We start from the raw sequence: 20,103 nt of genomic DNA on the forward strand, positions 1-20,103 counted from the left end.
AAAAAATAAAAATACTAAGCAGGAAAAATAATAAGGTGTTCCCTTTCTCTTAAAGAAGCAGCAAGCTTGGAGTGTACACTTGCAACGTACAACATATTTAGGAGAGTGTGTTGGAAAACAATGTAGAGAGACTAAAAGACAGAGAGGGAGGACAGGAACAGAAAGGGGAGGAGAGAGAAGGATGGGAGGGGAGAAATATGGGGAAATGTACTGTGTAAATCAGAGCACAGCTTCCTGGTCGTACATTTTTAACTATGTTTCCACTGTCCACCTCAATATCATTGTGACAGGGAAATATCACAACCTGCTGCTTCTACTGAACCTGGTTATTAACATAGTCAAAGTGAGATGGAAATTCATCTTCAAGGTGTGTCAGTGGCCTTTTGTTTTGACATGTTTGACAATCTTGTCAATTAGCCACTACAACCAATGTAGGCAAACACACAATTTCCATGATACAGGCAACATATTGTTCAGAAAATGCAGAGTCACTGTGCTGCTATAATAGTTATGACCTCACATTGGGAGGTCATAACTATGTTTGGGTGTGCTGGCATAGTCTAACAAGGGGAACAGAGAGCATGCATTATTCTACTGGATCTAATTTAAGACCATTGATAGGTGCAAACCACAAGGAAAGAGATGTGGCTTTTACTTGATTAAGACATTTCTTTAAGAAAGCCCTGGCCACAGAAAACATGTCTACAACTTAAATCTGTCAACAAACTTTACATTTAAGCAAACTCATGAACAGTTCCTAAAGCACCTATGTTGTACATCTAAGGTTGATCAAGGTGTACAGCATTCACAAATGAGACCAATAGAAGATTTTGACAGAAATACATTAATAGCCACGTTACAAACCTTCACCGTGTTTGATGCACCGGTGTTACGGTTTAACAAGCGACCGTGTTAACTGGCGACTTTCAGCCGAACGCCGCTGTTGTTGTAGTTACGACAGTTGATGAAAACAGAAAGAGAACAGGAGAGTCCCCAGTTAACACGGTCGCTTGTTAAACCGTAACACCATGGCTGGATGGTATTGTACGATCATAAAACTCCCCTGCTACATATAGGCAGCAATGTGAGTGTTGTCAAATATTTAGTTGCATATGAGGTAATGTGTGCAACATGTCATGTAAATCCCAAATACCACATTGGCTAATACCGGTAACGTTATATGCATTATAACGTATGAATGCATGTTAATGCACCACACATATTGTCAATGCAAACAAGAAACAGCTGCTCACCAGACTCTGCATTTCACTAACATAACCTAACGCTAAGCATCAGTTAACCCATGTATCTAACGATAAGTTAATCAACTAACGCTATGTCCAGTTACGACTTGTTCAACGCTAGCTAGCTGCTAGTAGGGCAAACATTTTACTCACAACAACGGCAGGTTCAAGCCACATTTAGTGCAACAACAGAACCGTAAATAAAAACGAGCTACACATCCAACAGCAGCTAGGTTAGCTAATGTTGACACAAACATTTGCGTATACAAAATGGTTGAGCTAGCTTCCACCGCTAACAGCTAGTAAGGGTCGCTATTTTAAATGCGCTATTTTACGTTCAGTTTTTTTTCTCGACCGCAATTACGTTCACATATAAAGTACCGTTGTAAGCTCACAGATCATCTACATGTTCAAATGAGATGGGATAACTAACCTCTGTACAGTAGCTAGCCAGGAAAATAGCTACCCGACAATTACTGCGCTAACTTCACTTTTAAGTGGAGCCGTTGGGGCTTTGCGGGATAACATATTGTTGTCCCTTTCGAGGATCCGTAGAAGATTTGTTGTGGTTTTGTTGTATCCGGAAAACGATTTCAAGTTAGCTCGTTGGCTATATTTATTAAAACTTCCTACGTATGTGTCATAATAGTTTATTCAGGTTGTTTATGTGAATCTCAGTGAATATAAATAATGCGATTGCACTCGTAACGGGTCTCTGAAGCTGGCTACTTGCTGGTGGTGTTTCCTTTATATGATGGTGTAATGTCGGTCAGCTAACCTCCAGTAGCTCAGTAACAAGGTGCAGCATGAAACCTGTGATAATGAGGTAAGGTTTTCTTACACGGATGTCATTTAACTTACACTGCAATCTCCATTGTTTTCCAAGCAGAGCAAAGATGAACAAGACTGCTCAATTTGAAAACCTACTCTGTTACTAATAATATACCCTCAGTCTATATGTGCACCTGCTGGAACTGATGCGGTTTAAACAACTCAACAGTCCTGTATTCATTATTCCTTTATGAAGGTGCACATAGCAACACTACGTTTGATAGTAGTATCTAATTTAAGTTTATGGTCACTTGGAGGTTGAAGTGTGTGATGCTGCTGATTTCTATTGCACTAGCAATACGAGTTTATAATATTTAGGATTCCCTCACTTCGCCTCCTTGATTAATTCAATAGGATTAAACAATACACATGCCTGATAACCTTCATAAAGATAGGATGTATTTAAGGGTTGTTTTATTAAACTAATAGTTTTAGCTAAGTGTACCTAACTTTGAGTTGAAATGATTTGTTGATTATTTAATACAGTAAGTCACTTAGGAGTACATTGATCTGCAACTATCTTGAAATTAATGTAAGCCATTTTAAGCAAGAAAAGCTCAATCCTCAGTAGTACATATGTGTTGCTTCTCTTTCTTGTGTGATAGTAAGTAGAATGCACTGCTGTTCAAACATGGCCAAACATTTAGATATCTCAGTTTGGGCCTTAGGGACTTGTGATGAGCATTTTTGACTATTTCTTGACATGTTATGAATCCGAATCAAATCAAATCATGAAAGTAATGTAGTTTGAGCCTTAACAGCAATACTGATGATCTGTTGATCTTTCTCTTCACCCCATGTAGGCTGTGTGCTATCCATGGACCTTGTGGATCATGTCTCTGATCCTGTTTGCCTTTGTGGTCCGGGTGAGGGATGGACTCCCCCTGTCGGCCTCCACAGACTTTGAACACAACCGTGAGCTCCAGGAGAGAAAGCAGCAGCTCAGGACCATCAGCAAGGCATTGGCCCGTGTCCCCGACAGAGGGACCATCGAGGGTCGGGAGCTCAACATCTAGTAAGGTTTCAGGAAACAAAGCAGCAGCAGACTCATTCAGTTGTGCCCTTTTTAAGGCCAGCAATACACAACACACAGGCTAAAGAGAATCAGTGTATTTGGGATTTTGTGATCCTGAAGACCGACAGAATGTTGTCAATTTGATAACAGGTGCTTCCATGTCCCACTGCGTCAGGCTGTTTGTTTACTAAACACCTTTTCTCCTCTCACCTGTTTAGCTTCGTCTCTTCAGAGGGTGTATCCTACATGACCGTGTGCCACTGTAGCCTCCCTGTTGCTAAGGCCTTCTGCTTCCTGGAAGATCTGCGCTGGGAGTTCACAGCATGCTTCAATAGCACTGTTGTTGCCTTGGCAGCCAGGCCATATCCGTTTTTGGAATTTGGTGAGTAGGAAGAGAAATGCTGTTATCTAGATTTGGAATTGTGAAGGATTTCGCTTTGAATTCAAATAGGATGTGTTGAATGATAAACAAAGCTGCTGTGCAGTAATGCTTGAAACTAGAGATACTTTGATTCATCCTGATGTTACATTGCTGCACATTGACAGACAGCACCATTCAGAAGCTGAAGCAGCATTACAACCAGAGTGGTGGTCCTGCCCTGGAGGTGACATTGACAGAGGTCCAGGGGGATCTGAGGGTCCATCCACCACAAGTAATTAACTTGGAGGAAGTGGAGCTCACCAACGGCACTGCAAATGGGCACATGGATCAAGGTCCTGGGTCTGGTAAGACTGACCATATGACTTTTACACTGTAGCATACAATACTGTGGTTTATCATTTCATGTTTATGTAATGCATAAATGAGGAAATGTTCTCAACGCTTTCTGTTTGATTATTTTGCACTATTTATTTCACTTTCTTTAATTTGAACAGGTCAGAATGGAAGACTTCAACCAGTGACAGCGGCAGGCATCCTCTCGCTGGTCCTAAACATCGCGTGTGCATCTTTGAACATAATCCGTGGTGTTCACCTCATAGAGTACACGTTCCAGGTATGGCCAGTGGCATCCTATCGCTAATGCTCCAAATACATCTAAAATAGAAGTAGAAGTGTTGATGCGTCATAGATTATGTTTTATATATTTTATACAAATATAATGTATATCAATAAAGTGTTTTAGAGAAATAATGCGGTACTATGGTTTTGCTTTGTTATGTTTAGTTGGGGATTTCATTTTGAAATTGTCATGTATAAGCTAACATTAATTCTATGTTAGGCTGGCAGAGCTGGCTGCTGTGCATTTGCATTTTGCTGTGAAAGCAGAGGTTTGATAATGATGAGGTCTGCACAAAACTGCAAACTTTTCACTCTTGTGTGAGTCAGCTATAATCTGAAATAAATGTGGTACAGTTTAAATGATGTGGACTTTGGCCTGAATGACGCTACGTTTTCCTTTTCTACACACAGGATGATTATGAAGGCATATGGAATGTTGTGGCATTTCTTCTGGCGTTTGTCTGCTGCGTGTTGCAGGTAACTGGAGTTCACATGTTCATTGCAAACTGAAACCCACCCAAGTCTAACTCTCTCTGACAGCATGTCAATGACCTCTCTGTGCCCACAGTGCCACCTCTACCTGTTCCATTCTTCTCTGAAGAAGCTCAAGTCCTTCACTCTGTTGATTGTGATTGTCCTATGCAACCTCTACCTGCTCGGCCTGAGGAACCCGTGGCAGCTGATCTTCCACATTTCAGTCGCCTCCCTCTCCACCTTCCTCATCCTCACCCGCAAACTCCAAGACAGAACCAATGACTGCGGGGTCTGAGGAGCAGAGGGCACTTTACTGCGTTGCACCACTCACAGCTCTTACAGTGCAGGTGAGAAAGACGGGCAAGTAAATGGCTCGATCCACATGAGTTATGAAGATGTTGTTTGGCTTTCTAACAAAAAACATATTCGCAAATTTCTGTGTGATCATGGAAAAGGATAATTTAATTAATATTTTCTTGAATACAGTATGTACTTGCACTTTGTGTACATTTGTTTTCAAGACTTTAAAAAGCAAACAGTAAAACGCAGTTATTTCTGGAAACAGATACAAACATAAAAATGAAAGGAGATGTCTGTTTTAGGAACAGATTGTTTGTGCCATCCTGTCCAGTTTTTGAAGAAAAGGAAGGATTTTCTTCAGTCAGAATTGATATTTTTCATGTAGAAACAATAATTTCATCTCAGCCCTAATTCTTAAACTAGTCGTAATTTTTTTTAAACAATGTATGCTCAATATCAGCTCAGTATTATTTCTGCTATTGATTAGCTGCATTAATTATCTTTACATAATCCGTTTATTAATGCTAGGTGACAGTTGATGATTGTAACAGACCTTAGATTGAATGGTTACACGTAATAGGCACACAACACACAGTTAGATCAACCTCCATTAGTGAAGGTTTGCTACATATATGATTTAGGGTTTGATTTAAGATCAGTGACAGCCGAGTAAAGCGGACAATGCAGCTATTTTTATTTGGTTTCCATGAGTTGCTCATTAGGTGACAGTAAGAACCTAATGCAAAGGTGGAAATGTAAAGCTGTAGGTTGTTTCATGCCTTACTGTGTGACAATGGTTTTTAGTTTGTTGAATTGTGTTGACTTATGTACAAACACACCGGCAAGTGCTCAGCTAGTTATTGCAAAGTTTCAAATGTAAGGGCTCCGTTATTTAATGGCTTAGTGGAAACTATATATACTGAGCGAATATTAGTCTTACAGTCATGTAAGGCATGATGTTATGGGATATTATTCTACAAAGTTTGTGATAAAAGGAGAATTTAACACATTAGCTCCATTTCAAACCCATTTTTTTTATTACAAATTTAAACATTTTAGTTTGTCTGTTTTTTTTCTATTGATCTCTGCATTGTCAAAATGTAAACTGCGGGTAAGAATATGAAAGCACTGATTCGATGGGTAAAATGCTATTTAAATTTTTTGGGAAAAAATGTTTGACTGCACTATTAGGCTTTAGATATTTTTATGTTGGGTATGGCAATTGTTTTTGAATGTGTTGCATATCGGTTTTGCTATTTATATATGATTTATGTTTACTTGGTTGAGTTTTTTTAATCTTCTTTCAGGATTTATACACCGCTCACTACCTGTAGTTCTCAGATTGTTATAAACATGGAATCATACGGTAATAATCTATGTTTGCAAATAGATCACTAGCGCGGCCTAATAAATCGGCAAAGTCTCCTTTTAGTTTATTTTTTTATAGCATTTTGTGGATTTAGCTTCTTAGACATTGATTTTTAATAGCTAAACAGTTGTAATAATGTCTGTTTAGCGAGGGAGTAAATTATTTGTTCATAGTGTTTGTCAGACAAGTAATAGTTGTGGCATTGTGTCCTTTTTAATTAGACTATTTAGGAAGAGAGAATTTTACAGGAAAGTGGTTGCATCTCATCAGACAATCCAAACGTCCCTCACAATAATGTACAAAAAAAGTCACTTTGAACTTGTAGTTAACAAAGTGTGAGGAAACTCCAAAGTTTTCACTGGAAACATAAAATGTAGTGTAGCTGTAGATATCACAATGGGCCTCTTATTAATACATTTTCAATTTGTTCTCAAGTAGATTGTGCTATCTGGGTATTTTGGTTAATTGCTGAGAATGGGACTGGCTCGGTGACTTTTGATGCTGTGTCCAACCAAACTCTGAGCAGGACGATGGTGATGCTGCCATGTATTTGATACAAAGGAGGTTTCACTGACTCACCATTTCCACCGTAGCCTACAAGTTGTTGACCAAATGAATTGTAAAATAATGTTGCCGCCAATATTATTCTAAAGATGCAGAACCAAATATTGTGGGGGATATTTAAACACGTGAAATGGAATGAAGGATAATTTTGTTGATTATGGTGATTTATAACATGTAATTGAACACTGTACAGTGAACACGTGGCAGCCTTCTCTAATTATTATTTTTTTGTTTTGTTTTTATCAATATCGGAAGTCTTATGTCTGATCTGAATACAGGAAATGGTTTAATAATCATTCAGGTTCAGAAGTATGTTTGATTGGACGTTTTCTTGATCTTGTTCAAAACAAAACGTAGTCAGCAGAATGGCGTTATTTGTAATCGGGGTCTCATGAGGTTGATTCAGTGGTTTTTGTGGCTGCAACCTGTTTGTAATAATTGGTAGTGATGTAACTATGTCATTCATTGTAACTGCCAAATACACTGGTGTTCACAGGGCTTTATTATTTTCTGATGTGGTAAAACTGACATTTTGTTAATAAATAGTGTCTTTTTTCCATTTGTTGATCTGATTTGTGTGTCTAAGAAATGATGATTACCTCCATGTACAGCAGTGTTCAGTCAACATAAAGGTGTTGTTATTATTAGGCTATTTTTACTTTTAAAAGTGTGTCTGTCACATCCAGATAAGAAGACTTTTAAGCAAAGCAGAATAGGGATAGAGGAAATCTATAAATAGAAGTGCAATTTAACCCAATTACAGGACACATTGAACATCCAATGTAAATATATTGATGTAATCTTCCAATATTACACCAGATGGAGCCCTTTCACAATTTACTGATCTTCAATCATGGTCGTGTCAGCAAAGAGATTTGCTCAGTTAGTTTTATTTTATTAGTTGATGATATTTATCAATAAAAATGCTGCTACAGCCTCAGTCCAAATTAACATGAGGCTTCAGATGAAGCAAATCTTATGGATGAATGTGGTTTAAACAGCTGGAGCAGTGACATCAATTATTCATACTTTAAACCACATTGTGAATAGACTATAAGGTCTGTGTGTTTGTTTAAAGTTATCTGGACCCTTAAACAGTTTATGTTGGCGAATTGCACAACAAACAGATGGCCGTTAGAGAAGGCTTGGGAAATTGAGTGCCAAACGTTCTCTGATATCTTAAAAAGGTAAATATCCTGCGCATCAAAACAAGGCTTGGGCTTTGATAAAAGTCACAATGAAGAAGACATCTTTTGGTGTGAAATGGTGGTCTCCGACGTGTTCTGTCAAGTCAGTTTATAGTAGAGGATATAACTTCGAGGGTGATGGAGAAAAACTCAGTTTCAGTAAAATTAAAAGAAAGTAATTGATGTCTGTTTAGTTTTTTTATCCAGGACTTTTTAAAGTTATAACATTGGCTCTAGACCTCACTGCTTGGAGCCAATAAATCTGAATGTTGTTATCGAGATAATCAGTTTTAATCCTCCTCACATCATTAGAGTAGGTTTTATACTGAGATATAGATTGACCTCTGGAGACACCAGTAAAACCCTTCCATAAATATGTGACTCCCATATTGACATGTTTTATTTTAGAAGGCATTGATAGTTGTCTCATTAGCAATTAAGCATGCAGAGTGTTTGTCAGCATTGCCATGCATATTTAGGATGGACATTTAAAGTTGCAACCTAGAAACAAAAATAACATGTTCTTCTGTGGTCTCAATGCCATCATACATGTGCCATCACTCCTGCTACATCTGAATTATCAGCTTCTGTGACCCTCATTTGCAGGGATGAACATCTTCCGTCCTAATTGGCAACAGCTCCTGGGGTTGAGATTCTGCGCTCTCTTCCTTAGCAAATAGGATTAACAGCCTGGGTGGTCCTGCTGAAATGTTTATGGCTCACATTTCTCTGGCTCAAAGACAACTGCCTCCTCTGCTCCCACATATCCACAGAGCAGCAGCGCTGGTGTTTAATGTTTGCCGTATCAGCTCGGAGTCATAACAGAACACACAGCAAACGACTTTCAGATGATTTAATACACTGTTTGCTACCTGATTCTATTTCCATTGTGTTGAAATAGTCAAATGTTTCTTAAATATGATGGTTATTGCACACATTCTCTTACTGGGCTATTTCCTGTCTCTGTGCTGTTTGTTGTCACTGACTGGCAGTTGCTGACAAGCATTAAATCTGCATCCATGTCAGGCAACATTTGACAACAGCTGCCTTGGGCACCCTGTTTGATTAAGACTGTGGAGTAGTGGTACTAAATCAAAAATATTAATTATAATTTAATAATAATACAAATATAATGATTGGCTGTGACACTTGAACACTAGGAATTGCGAATGAGAGTTCCTGACAGCTGGTTCACAAGTAAGCAATGGTTAAAATAGATAGCTACCAATAATGGACAAACAGTTTAGATCATTAGCTAACGTTAAATAAGTGAAATAGAAAGCAGTTGAAATGTTAAAATAAATAAAATATGTATCTAATCGTGATGATAAATGGTTGAAATTGCCGGCTACATTCGCCTAAGATGGTGGCTAGTTATGGGTAAACACTTGAAGTAATAGATAAATGGTTGAAAGTAATGGAACGGTGAAATGGGGGTCTTTTGGGGAGCTCCAATAACTGTTTGAAATTATTTTGAGGCCTGGTAGATTTAATCAAGGTGAGTCACTCTGGCACCTTCTCTTTTCTAGCCTATTTAATTTATGTCTCAGGTTGAGTGCCCATATGCCATATATAATATCCATTAATTTCAAACACATTATTCATCTCTAATTTCCCGGTGGAGGTCTCCAATATCAAAATAGGGGAGTTAAATGTCCTCCCTCTGCTTCAACAGCAGGTGGTTCATATTTATGATTTATCTGGGCGGTCAGACAGATAACATTTAAGGCTCAAGTAATTGTTTGGCCATTTCGGGGAAACCAGCTGTAAATGCAGCAGAGATATCACCATTGTTTATATGGCAAACAAAAGAGTGGTTTCCACAGGCAGCACATGCAAAGCAACATTTGGAGTTGTATTTATGGCAAATGTCAGTCATATATTCACTCCCTTTTAACTCTGCTTTTCTCTCAACCCGAGGGAGATATCTCACTCTTTAACTCCACAATGCTCACCAGCTGCTTGCTACCTGCTGCTGGGTAGCTCACTATGAGGTTTTTAGTACAACCCCACTGTGAGCAGAGAGACTGAACCAAAACGTTAGCGCTGTGGGACGTAAAGTCAAAACAACAAGTTAAAACACACTAAATAGCCAACACTGAGTTGTGTGATGATTTGTAAGACCCCTCTTGTATGTTATAAGATGAACCATGGTTAATATGTATATAAGAACAATTATTATAGCAGCTTCAAAGAAATTTAATTATAAATATGGATTTTTTTTTAATCCGGAAACCTTTGCAGTTCTGTATTCTTCTAATGTTTAGAGTGTGTGCGCTTTCTTAAATGTTGCAGAAGTAATGGCTGAGCCTTTACATTCACACCACATCAGCTGTGTTGTGTTGATTCCCGTCTGGTACTCAGGAACTAAAGGCTATACAGCATGTCTTGCTTATTAGGATGTTCAACAATTCATAAGCCCAGAGGCTTTGAACATTCCCTGCTCACTGGCTCGACTCAAGCAATGCATGAAATCAGAAACCCAACCAGCTTTACTTGCAAGAGTCTACTTTCTTGAGCCATCTATCAAGTTTCTTCATGGCAAATTAATTTCCTGCCACTCGAGTTGTCAGAATAATTGATCCAAAGAGATGCACCTAATATGATAAAGCTGAGGTTCAAATTTCTTTGATCACATTGGAAACAGCACAATTTCACCACAACGTCCATTTAGTAGCTGTTGTCAATAATATAAAAGGATATTAATCTGATTTCCTCTGTTAGTTGTTGAGAAAACATTCTCCTTACAAACGTCATTGTCCATTTAGTAACTAATCTGGAGCTGAAAAAGGATTAATACTTTATCCTTCTTTCACATCACTGACAATCAAACCTTATAAAGTGAACTGATTGTTGGTTTTTGATTTTGACGATGTTAAATCTTTGTGTTTTATCAAATATACATGGGCGTTATGCTACAATATAATACCGTTCCACCCTGTGTATTCTGTGTGTGTCTTCCCAGTGTTTCCTGATTAGTTATTCCCTTCACCTGTTGTAAAGCCCCTCATTGTTTCCACCTGTGCCTCGTTAGCTGTCTTCCCCTGTGTATTTAGTCTGTGCCTTTCCCTGGTCAGTTGCAGGATTATCTTCTTTGTCTCCCATGTATGTACGTACTTCTCGTTCCAGCTCTAGTTGTAGTTTTCCCGTACAAGTCTTTATCTTTGTTTGTGACCTTTTTGATTTCGCCCTCCACCTGGCCTCCTGTCTGTTTCCTCTGCTCCTGAGTCTCTGCCTCTCAAACTCGTCGTGACAGATACAATACTTTTTAAAATCTGTTTGTCTTTGTTTGAGAAGAAGAGTACGAACTTAACCAAAATTAAAGCAAAGTCAAGGTTATTTTCACAAGTCTGTTCAACATCATTTCATCATACTCAAAAATACTTTATTTGGTATATACACTATTACAGAGTCTTATATTATATTACTTGTGACACATTAAATGGACACATATACTGTATAAAGCCTCTTCCTTACACAGCACAGGCCCAGTTGCTTCTGTTCAAACACACCACCAGACCTCATGCGATAACTCTCTTAGCCCAGACGTAAATACAATGCAATCACTTCACCCAGACGAGATGGCATGCTTTAAATACTTCATGAGTCATTTTCCCCCCAAACTGAATTATGTATTTATGTCAAAAGTGAGATCAAGCATCCTGTCATTGTACAAATGTGTGGAACCATTTCCCAAGCTTGTTTACACCTCGGCTAAACATGAATCATAGAGAGTAGCTTTCTAACATTTTCTTCCATAGTGTTGGCAGTGACGGATCCGTTTACATACTGAATGTGTTAGAAGAATGGCTTCGTAATGATTGTATAGTGTATTAATCATGACTGAGTGAACCTTACAAATCAAGATTAAAGAGTGGCAACAATGCACCATAGTGAGTGAACTGACGGAAAAATTCACACCTCTTTAAAGCCGTTCATTTATTCATTAATAAATTATTTTTTGTTCCAGTGGTGGCAGAACAAGCTAAAACAAACTGAAAACATAGGCACCATTTATTTGTTATGGGTGGATATGTTTGCAAACAGTGGCTTATGTACACATCCAGCAGACTTGGTGCAACATTAGCAATCATTTGTAGTTGATCTTGTATCCACCTGAATAATGAATATAAGTCCAAATGTCGCTCCCAACTCCTGAGGGAAATCTCTCTCTCTCTCTCTTCAGCTGCTAAATGTTCCACTGAACCAAAACAGTAACGCTGTGGGCCTTAAAAAACACAAACAATGAGCTGAAAGGCTCTAAAACGCTGTGTAGAGTTGAGGGAAACTAAGGTTGGTAAACATTCTCTGTGGTTTAGTCGCTACCGGAGGCCCCTTTTACTTTACATGTAGTCCTTTGGCCATTTGTTCATACCAAAATATTAATTATTGCAGCTTTAATGTCACATGTTAAATTACAATAAAACTAATGTGATTACAGATGGCCTGAGCTGTCCTAAAGCCTGAAAAGGAATTTACCTTTTTGTACTTCAGGTCGCCTCGTCTCAAAGTCAATAGGGTTTTTGGTTAGACGCCGGAAATAAGGTCTAATTTTTGGTTCTACGACATCAAATATATCAGGAAATACACCTCTTTTTTTAAGTGTAGCCACCAATTTCTGGATTGGCTTACAAAATGATGATCCTGCAGCACTACATTCAGGATTTTTTGTCGTCGCTAACTTCTCAAGATGTAAAGCTTGGACCATGAATGTACACTTTGAGACCAGATGTATATTCTCTGTACGTGTAATGCTATTTTGTTACATTGAACTCATATTTCTAGCAGTACCCCCATTTTGCTACTGTACTATATGTCCATAAGGGATGGCTCTAATGGGTCAGTCAGAAGCATCTTGTGCTTTCATACCAGCTGGCATTGGTTGGCAAGTTCAAGGTACGATGTGTTCTTACAAACGAGAAGGTCAAAGCTGCAGTAAGACATCCTCTCTCTGTGTGAAAGAGAAGAAAGTCAAGCTTTTGCCACCATTCTTTCAAGTAGTCACTGTGACTGTTGGAGCCACAAATCTTGACTACAGAGTTCATTCAAAAGAATCATTGATATACAGTGGTTTATTCCTCCAGCTCTGCCTCTGAGAAGTGGCCTTTGATGCTCATCAGCATGACTCACAGCCACAGATGAGATCAGATGAGATCAGATGAGATCAGATCAGACGGCTTCTCTTTGAATCAGCAGTCAGAGTTAATCAAAGCAGCCTCTTAGCCATTTGGACAGAGCTAACGTGTTTGCTCAATCGCTGGTCTTTTACAAACTTTGCTTTATTTGTAACATGAATATTTAACTATAGTGTCATGAATATTGGAAGATACCTAAAGGCAAGACACCTGTCTCACATTTTAAGAGCCACTGGGAGTCTGAAAATAACTTCCTTAACCTTCTCTCCTGTCTCCAGCAGCCCACTGCCTGTTTTATTAACTCTGACAGAAAGTCACTTTAAAACATAGACTATCATTTTAAGCTAACTGGTATACTCAAGAGTTTATCAATCTAGAAAAAAATGCATCATAAACAACAATAGAGCACCTTTTTTATTCAACACATGGACCTCAGGGTTGTTGTTTTGAATGCACTGCATCTTGTTAATATTTCATGCACCAACTTTCAACCCTGCAAATCCCTTTATTCACATCCATTACAGTTACTAATAATTAATGGTATTATGGGCATGCTCATTTCCACTTCATGGAGAGAGCTAATGAAACATTAGACGCCAGAGCTACTCCTCTGTGAAACCGGGCATGGCATGGTGTGTTTGTTAATCTTTTTACGGCACATAGCATCCAGCCCTGGCTGAATTCGCTCTTCTTCATGGTGCTCCGCACAGCAAGAGGCCCGCTGTGCTCAAAGGCAGTGAGTGAACAATAAACCTGAGGGACAACAGACGGATTAACTCAAATAGCTGGAGTTTCATTACACCAAAGCAAACTCAGCGGGCAAGTTGTTCTTGTCAAATGTTGTAGCCTAACTGAAGATCAACTGGCATTGGGAGGAACTGGAGCAAAAGTTGCTTTGATTTATGACAGGAAGAATGATTCAGATCCTTTTACCTAGTGGCTGAAGAAGTACTGAGTGAAAGTCCTGCATTCTAAAATAAAAGTGATCATTAAGTTTGATTATTTAATAGAAGTATATTTAATTTAAAAAACTGAAGCGTTTGACCTACAGATTACATATTCTGATCTTTTAGCTGAATATTTGGTCTGTTTTACTGTAGATTTAGTCCAATCTTGTGTTTTTGAATTTCAGTGGTATTTCAGTATGTTTGTTTTCCATGTCAGATTATGCCCTTATATTATTGAAGCACTGAAGTTTCAATAGTTTTGTAGCAAGTCAAAGTGCAGGTAATTTCAATCACTATAGCAATCATAATTGTAATGATTTATTTCAAGTTTTAAATGCAACATTGAAATACGTTAAGTAAGAGGTACTATGCAACCATTTTTAAGTGTAAGTGGAGTAAAGTGTAGTAAACTGTGTCCCTCTGAAATGTAGTGGAGTTAAAATATTAAGTAGCACAAAATACTCAAAAGAAGTACAAGTAACGTAAATGTACTATTTACTTTCCACCATTGTTTTCTCACTGGATTTATGTAAGTGATGTCACAAAGGTTATACTGGCTTTATTGAGCTGAGATCTGAAGCCCTTAAAATGTATAACAAGGTGTTGAGACACTTTTTCCTTGTAAGGGCACCGTGACCACAATGAAGTGAAAAAGTACAGTAATTCACTGCCGGGATAATTCCTCTCTGTGAGCTGGAGGGAGTGACTCGAACACTTTGAGCTGTCTGTTAAAACCCATTGTTTCCTAAAGAACGCAATGTGCTGCTTCCTGACCATTTATATCAGCTGGAACATCAAGCTGTCTGCTTGCCTGCTGAAGGCATGGGCATTTGATCAAGTCATCTTCAGAGAGCTGTATAAAATATGACTATTTTAATGAAAAATGCCTGAATATTATTTTTTCTAGGGATTATTTAGCATATTTGAATGAACAACTTCCCTTTTGAGCCTCTCTGGGAGTAAAATTATATATAAAAAAAAGGAACCAACTGTAGGCTACGCCCTTGTCACGTATTAGAGAGCATTTATAAATAAGTTTCAATTAGGCGACACTGTTAGTCGATGAGGATATTACAACTAATGAGATAATTTAGATTGAGTAGTCGTGTCCACCCTCCTGCAACTGCTCTGTCTGTTTGCATTGTTCGCTCATTGAGCCCCGTAAACTGCTCGCTGACGGCTCGGCCATGTTGAGAGCCGTGTAGAGGCAATTGCTCAATCATAGATTTGCTCTGAATTACGTATCTTTTAAAACAATGTTGAAGCAAAGTATGTTGTGAGGTTTCACATAATCTCCGTACGATAATAATTTTCACTAGCTTGTATATTTCTAAATAATTCATTTCATACAGTTTGAGTGGAACAGTGGTAAAATTGTTTGGTAAATTACATTTCCTGCCAAGACAAGTCTTAACATGCAATGTACAAAATTAATTAAAACAACTCTTGTTTAGAAACTAAGTGGCCTTATGTCTATCGACATGTCAAGTTAAGCTAATACATACTTACAGTACATTTGTAGCTTCACAATGGTATATGCATTGCACTAGTGTTACACACATTGCACTAACAAATCAACTATCAAATCTTAAACAACACAATATCCAGTTTGTAAATAAATCTGTACTTAACATGCTTCAGCACTGAATACTAACTGGAAGTAGCTACACATTAGAATGATTGTTGATTCAATATCACTTCATATTTGCTCACTGATACACAACGACCAGGTCACCTAAACACAAAAAGATAATATTTAGAAACAGCTGTGAATAATTTGATAACACTGTATTCTTGGATCGTTTCTTTGGTTTGTTGGCCTACAAATCTATTTACATTCACCATTATAAGAGGTATATTTACTAAATTAAATTTACTGACTACCAAAGCCCGGCACCAAACAATGTAGGAGAATGAGTATTTAAGAGAATAGTTTGACATTTTGGGAAACAGGAATTAGATGAGACGATTGATACCATTCCTATATGAGAGTGATATAAATCTTCTCAACTGTTGACCAGAAAGTGAATATTTCCCAAACTGTTGTACTGTACTATTCCTTTATGCTTTCCCCCAGAAAAGCATCCCATATACAGAGCCCTATGCTGTAAATCATATCAAAGATCAATATTAGCATGTGTTAATTACACTGACCCATTAAATCAGCATCAGGTTGAGATTATGTTATTTTCCTCCATAAAGCTGGATCTTCTGTATGTTCCCTTTTGCATGAACATTTAAGTGACCTTGTCAAGTGACCTTGTAATCTGAAAAGCCCAATGACAGCATTGTTGTGACAGGACCAGTCATCCTTGTCACCTGGCTTTGCTTTACATATCAGCTTCAATAGTCTCTACTGACATGTCAGGTTCAAACTCCTCCACAGTTTCAACCTGACAAGTCAATGGAGAGTTCAGGAAATATTTTTCAAAAAGGAGAATCTACCAAAGCACCACCAAGACTCTGTACAAGTCGGAGGACTGATTTTAAGTGTGATGCAGTTTCTTCTATTTAGCTGTTATGCTAAGCATTGAGCCATGGATGGCTACATAAACAACAAATGAACAAACATCAAATACAGTCACATTACTGATACATGATATGGCACAACAATCCATAGTAATTCCTTGTATCTGTACAATGTTAAATGACTACTGTAGAGAAAATGTAAACATTCATGAACTGAATTGCTTAAAGGTGCAATGTGTAATACTGAGCCACTTGCTCCAAAGAAATAGAGGGCAGCATTTCACCTTAAATATTGGGTCCATACAATCTAAATTTACAATCGTCAGTTGTATAAAAACTACCGCAGGGCAAGAATACATGAAGTTCAACCAAACTGCTGATACTCCTTTGAGAACCGGTAAAAATAACACTGCTATCTTATAATCTTCACATATGGTGTTGCCCTATATTTTACATTTACGCCATCTGTGTGTTTACTGTGACACTAATCATGGCCCGTAGTGTTACGTTTTGATGGTTTGATTATTGCTCGGGTCTGAGTGACAGAGACAAAGGAACAACTCGCGTTTTTTTTCCGTCTTCGCCAGGAGGCGAGCGTGCAGCGGCTCCAGAGGCACGAGCGTCACTTAGCGGGATGTGGCTGCTCAGATTTGCCCTGCAGAAACCCCAGGGCCGGGGAGGAGAGGGCCCCGGTGGGCCCGCTGGGTCGAAGCTGTGTAGCAGTTGTGTAGAAGCTGTGTAGCAGTTGTGTAGCAGCTGTGTAGAAGCTGTGTGTACTCTGTGTAGAAGCTGTGTAGCAGTTGTGTAGAAGCTGTGTGTAAGCTGTGTAGAAGCTGTGTAGAAGCAGCAACAGAAAGTTTGCTGATCAGGTGGAGAGTTAGAGCCCTGGTGCTGGGGTGCTTACTGAAGCTACGTCCATCCTCTGGAGCCGTCACACGTTGTACTCACTGCAAAGCAGCCTCTCGGCACTTTGACTTTGATCCAATAAATAAACTATAAAACGCAAGCATATCATGGATGTATCATTAATAAGCCCCCGGGGCAGCTCCACTTCTTTATTCTCTCATATTGGACTGAGGGCAGACTGGCCTCTCGAGATACAAGTATTACAAGATAGGACGGACTCATTTCAGTAGATATCTCTGCAACACAATGCATTGACCTCTTTAACATGATGTCAACACTCTAACATCCTCACAGTCTCTTGATAATGTTGGCATATTTTTTTTATATTTTCAACTCAAATTCTGGCAATATATTACACATTGCACCTTTTTAAAAGGCATTTACTCTCCAGAGCAGCCGACAGCCAGTGAAGATGTGATTGAAAGTGTCACTTCAAAACACTGAAACAGGCACTCGTCAGTGATTGGCACGACGCTGCCATAGTGCCCCAACAGAAAACGACCATAATACACAGGCTCAGAATCACACAAAAACAAAAGGGAGGACTGTACTGATGAAAGGGAAGGCAAAGGACAATCAGTCTCAGAGATAGTCTCAGATAGTGCAGAGAAGGGCATTTATACTCCGAACCCATCACTGGGAATCAGCATCACACTGGTCACCCAGTCTGAAACCTCATTTGTTTGCCATTTATGGATAAAAAAAAAATTCAAACTGGTTATCAGACACTTTTTTCTTTTTCTGTCTTCCTACACAGTGAGGAATGCAAACATGTTGCACACTGTTTTACTCTTTTTGGTTGCCTAAAAATATACTTCAAACATATTTCAATCACTAAGTATACTTACATTCAAAAACACCGTCTGTGATGCACCCATTAACAACGAGTTTTCCTTTAAACAAGTCAGCTCCTCTTCTCCTAATGGCTGTGTCTTCGCACCCGCCTTGTTCATTTGTTGCGGTAGGAATCCACTAAGTATTTTTTAATCAGCGTGTAATTACATCAGATTGCAGGATGCTGGTGCAGCTCACAATTGGATTCCCTCACCTAACCCCATTAATCTGTGACATTTAGCATTGCCTTGTGTCTGAGCAACATGAACTTAATAACAATTGACCAAATGACCCATACTGATTTGACCCACAAATTCATCTGTATATGTGCACTGAATCTCGAAATATAAACAAGTGAATGGTTATCATTCAAATGTGCAAAAGCTGTGCTTGTGAAGCAATGTGCCTGTATATTTATCGCTTATACCCAGTCTTTTCAAGATGCGTGGAGATTAAAAGCTGCTTTGAAGCTGCCACAATATTTTCTTCTCATCACTTTCCCATGACCACGTCACTCAAGCAACACATCATCCAAGAGTGTATGTGCTAATGAGGCAGTGTGTATTTATTTGTCTGCCTAATGGTTGGCATGAGGGTATTTTGTACAGCATGTATGTCTGTATCACTGTTTGTGCGAGTCATATGCTAGATAGGTCGTCGTTACAGGAGGATGAGGCCCGGCGTGTTTTTGGGCTGCATCGTGTCAACATGGTGATCTGGGTGCTGAAGTTGTTGCTGTTGCCAATAGACGGATGTTGGTATTTGGTGTCCGAGCCCATGTATCTCTGCAGGTGCCACCTTCGCCACTTCCTCTTGATCTCTCCTTGGACCTACAATGTATTAGAACAATAATACGTTAATGGGCACACAAAACCCTCCACCATGTAAAGATGGCGATTTTGGATGAGCATCACACAAATGAAACTGAAACTCTTTCAAAATAAATGCTCTCAAAAACAGCGATGAAAATGTGCGTGTTTTTCACGTCAACATTGGCACATGTATGAAATGCATGAAAACCGTAAACACCGCAGACAATTCCTCTTGTGTAGCCCACCAACCCAATTCTGATACGGCATTATGTTGTGGCGAATCAACTGAAAATATATTTTGGGAGTTGAATTGCTGTGAGATCTACTATAGTATTACATCTGGAGTTGCCTACAATAACAACAAATATAGCTTTAGCTCTTGCTCATATCACAAAATGAGCAACACTCACATGCAATACATGATTACTGCATTTGTACCAGTTACATGAAATAACTGGTAGAACACAGCTCCAAACAAGACTTACTTTTCTGTTTTACAGGGTTAGAAAACAACACTGAACATTATAAGCTTCATGAAAGTTGGAATTATTGGACTGTATACCATTTTAGAGGCTCCATTAATTCATAAACACGATACTGCCACAGCTTTAGAAAAGGACAAAGATTAAAATTCAGACAGCATAGTTTCAAGCCTTGCCATCCAAACCATCACTGTGATTCAATCTGGCTCAGCACTGAGAAAATATCTAACAGAGAGCCTCTGCAGACATTACCGAATAGCTTGCTGTCAAGAAGGCTGGGCTTTACAACCCTCCCATCCTGCAGGCAGAGTGCAGAAAATATGCTGCGAGGAGGTCCAAGGGAGCCAGTGCTGGTGACTCACATTAACAGCTCCATGCACCTTTCAGGACTGTTTGTAAATGTAAGTGGTGCCCAGAGGGAGCCGCAGAAAAACTACAAATGAACTACATTTTCTGAGAATCAACACTTTGCTATCTCTGCATGGAAATCTTTAAACAGTGTGTTTATACAATAAGTGTTTACATCACTGTGGG

General features: G+C 38.8%; 2 protein-coding genes across 2 annotated transcripts in view; one reads left to right on the forward strand and one right to left on the reverse strand.

Moving 5' to 3' along the window:
- Window positions 1-2,039: 2,039 nt before the first annotated feature.
- Window positions 2,040-4,859, forward strand: sec22c (SEC22 homolog C, vesicle trafficking protein; the record flags this gene model as incomplete). The annotated part of the gene is made up of 7 exons (XM_079234343.1): window positions 2,040-2,070; window positions 2,879-3,090; window positions 3,309-3,472; window positions 3,637-3,816; window positions 3,967-4,085; window positions 4,502-4,567; window positions 4,659-4,859. Exons 2-7 carry the CDS (start codon window positions 2,909-2,911, stop codon window positions 4,857-4,859), a joined length of 912 nt encoding a protein of 303 aa, XP_079090469.1. The 5' UTR covers window positions 2,040-2,070; window positions 2,879-2,908.
- A 14,054-nt stretch (window positions 4,860-18,913) lies between these two features.
- Window positions 18,914-20,103, reverse strand: part of vipr1b (vasoactive intestinal peptide receptor 1b) — a gene marked incomplete at both ends in the record, with an annotated part of 32,465 nt that continues 31,275 nt past the window's right edge. Inside the window, one exon of the mRNA XM_079234662.1 lies at window positions 18,914-19,105. Within this exon, the coding sequence (XP_079090788.1) occupies window positions 18,914-19,105 (192 nt within the window). The remainder of the gene's footprint in view (window positions 19,106-20,103) is intronic.

This window comes from Taurulus bubalis, assembly GCF_910589615.1.
Source record: "Taurulus bubalis genome assembly, chromosome: 18".
In the NCBI taxonomy this organism is placed as follows: Eukaryota; Metazoa; Chordata; class Actinopteri; order Perciformes; family Cottidae; genus Taurulus; species Taurulus bubalis.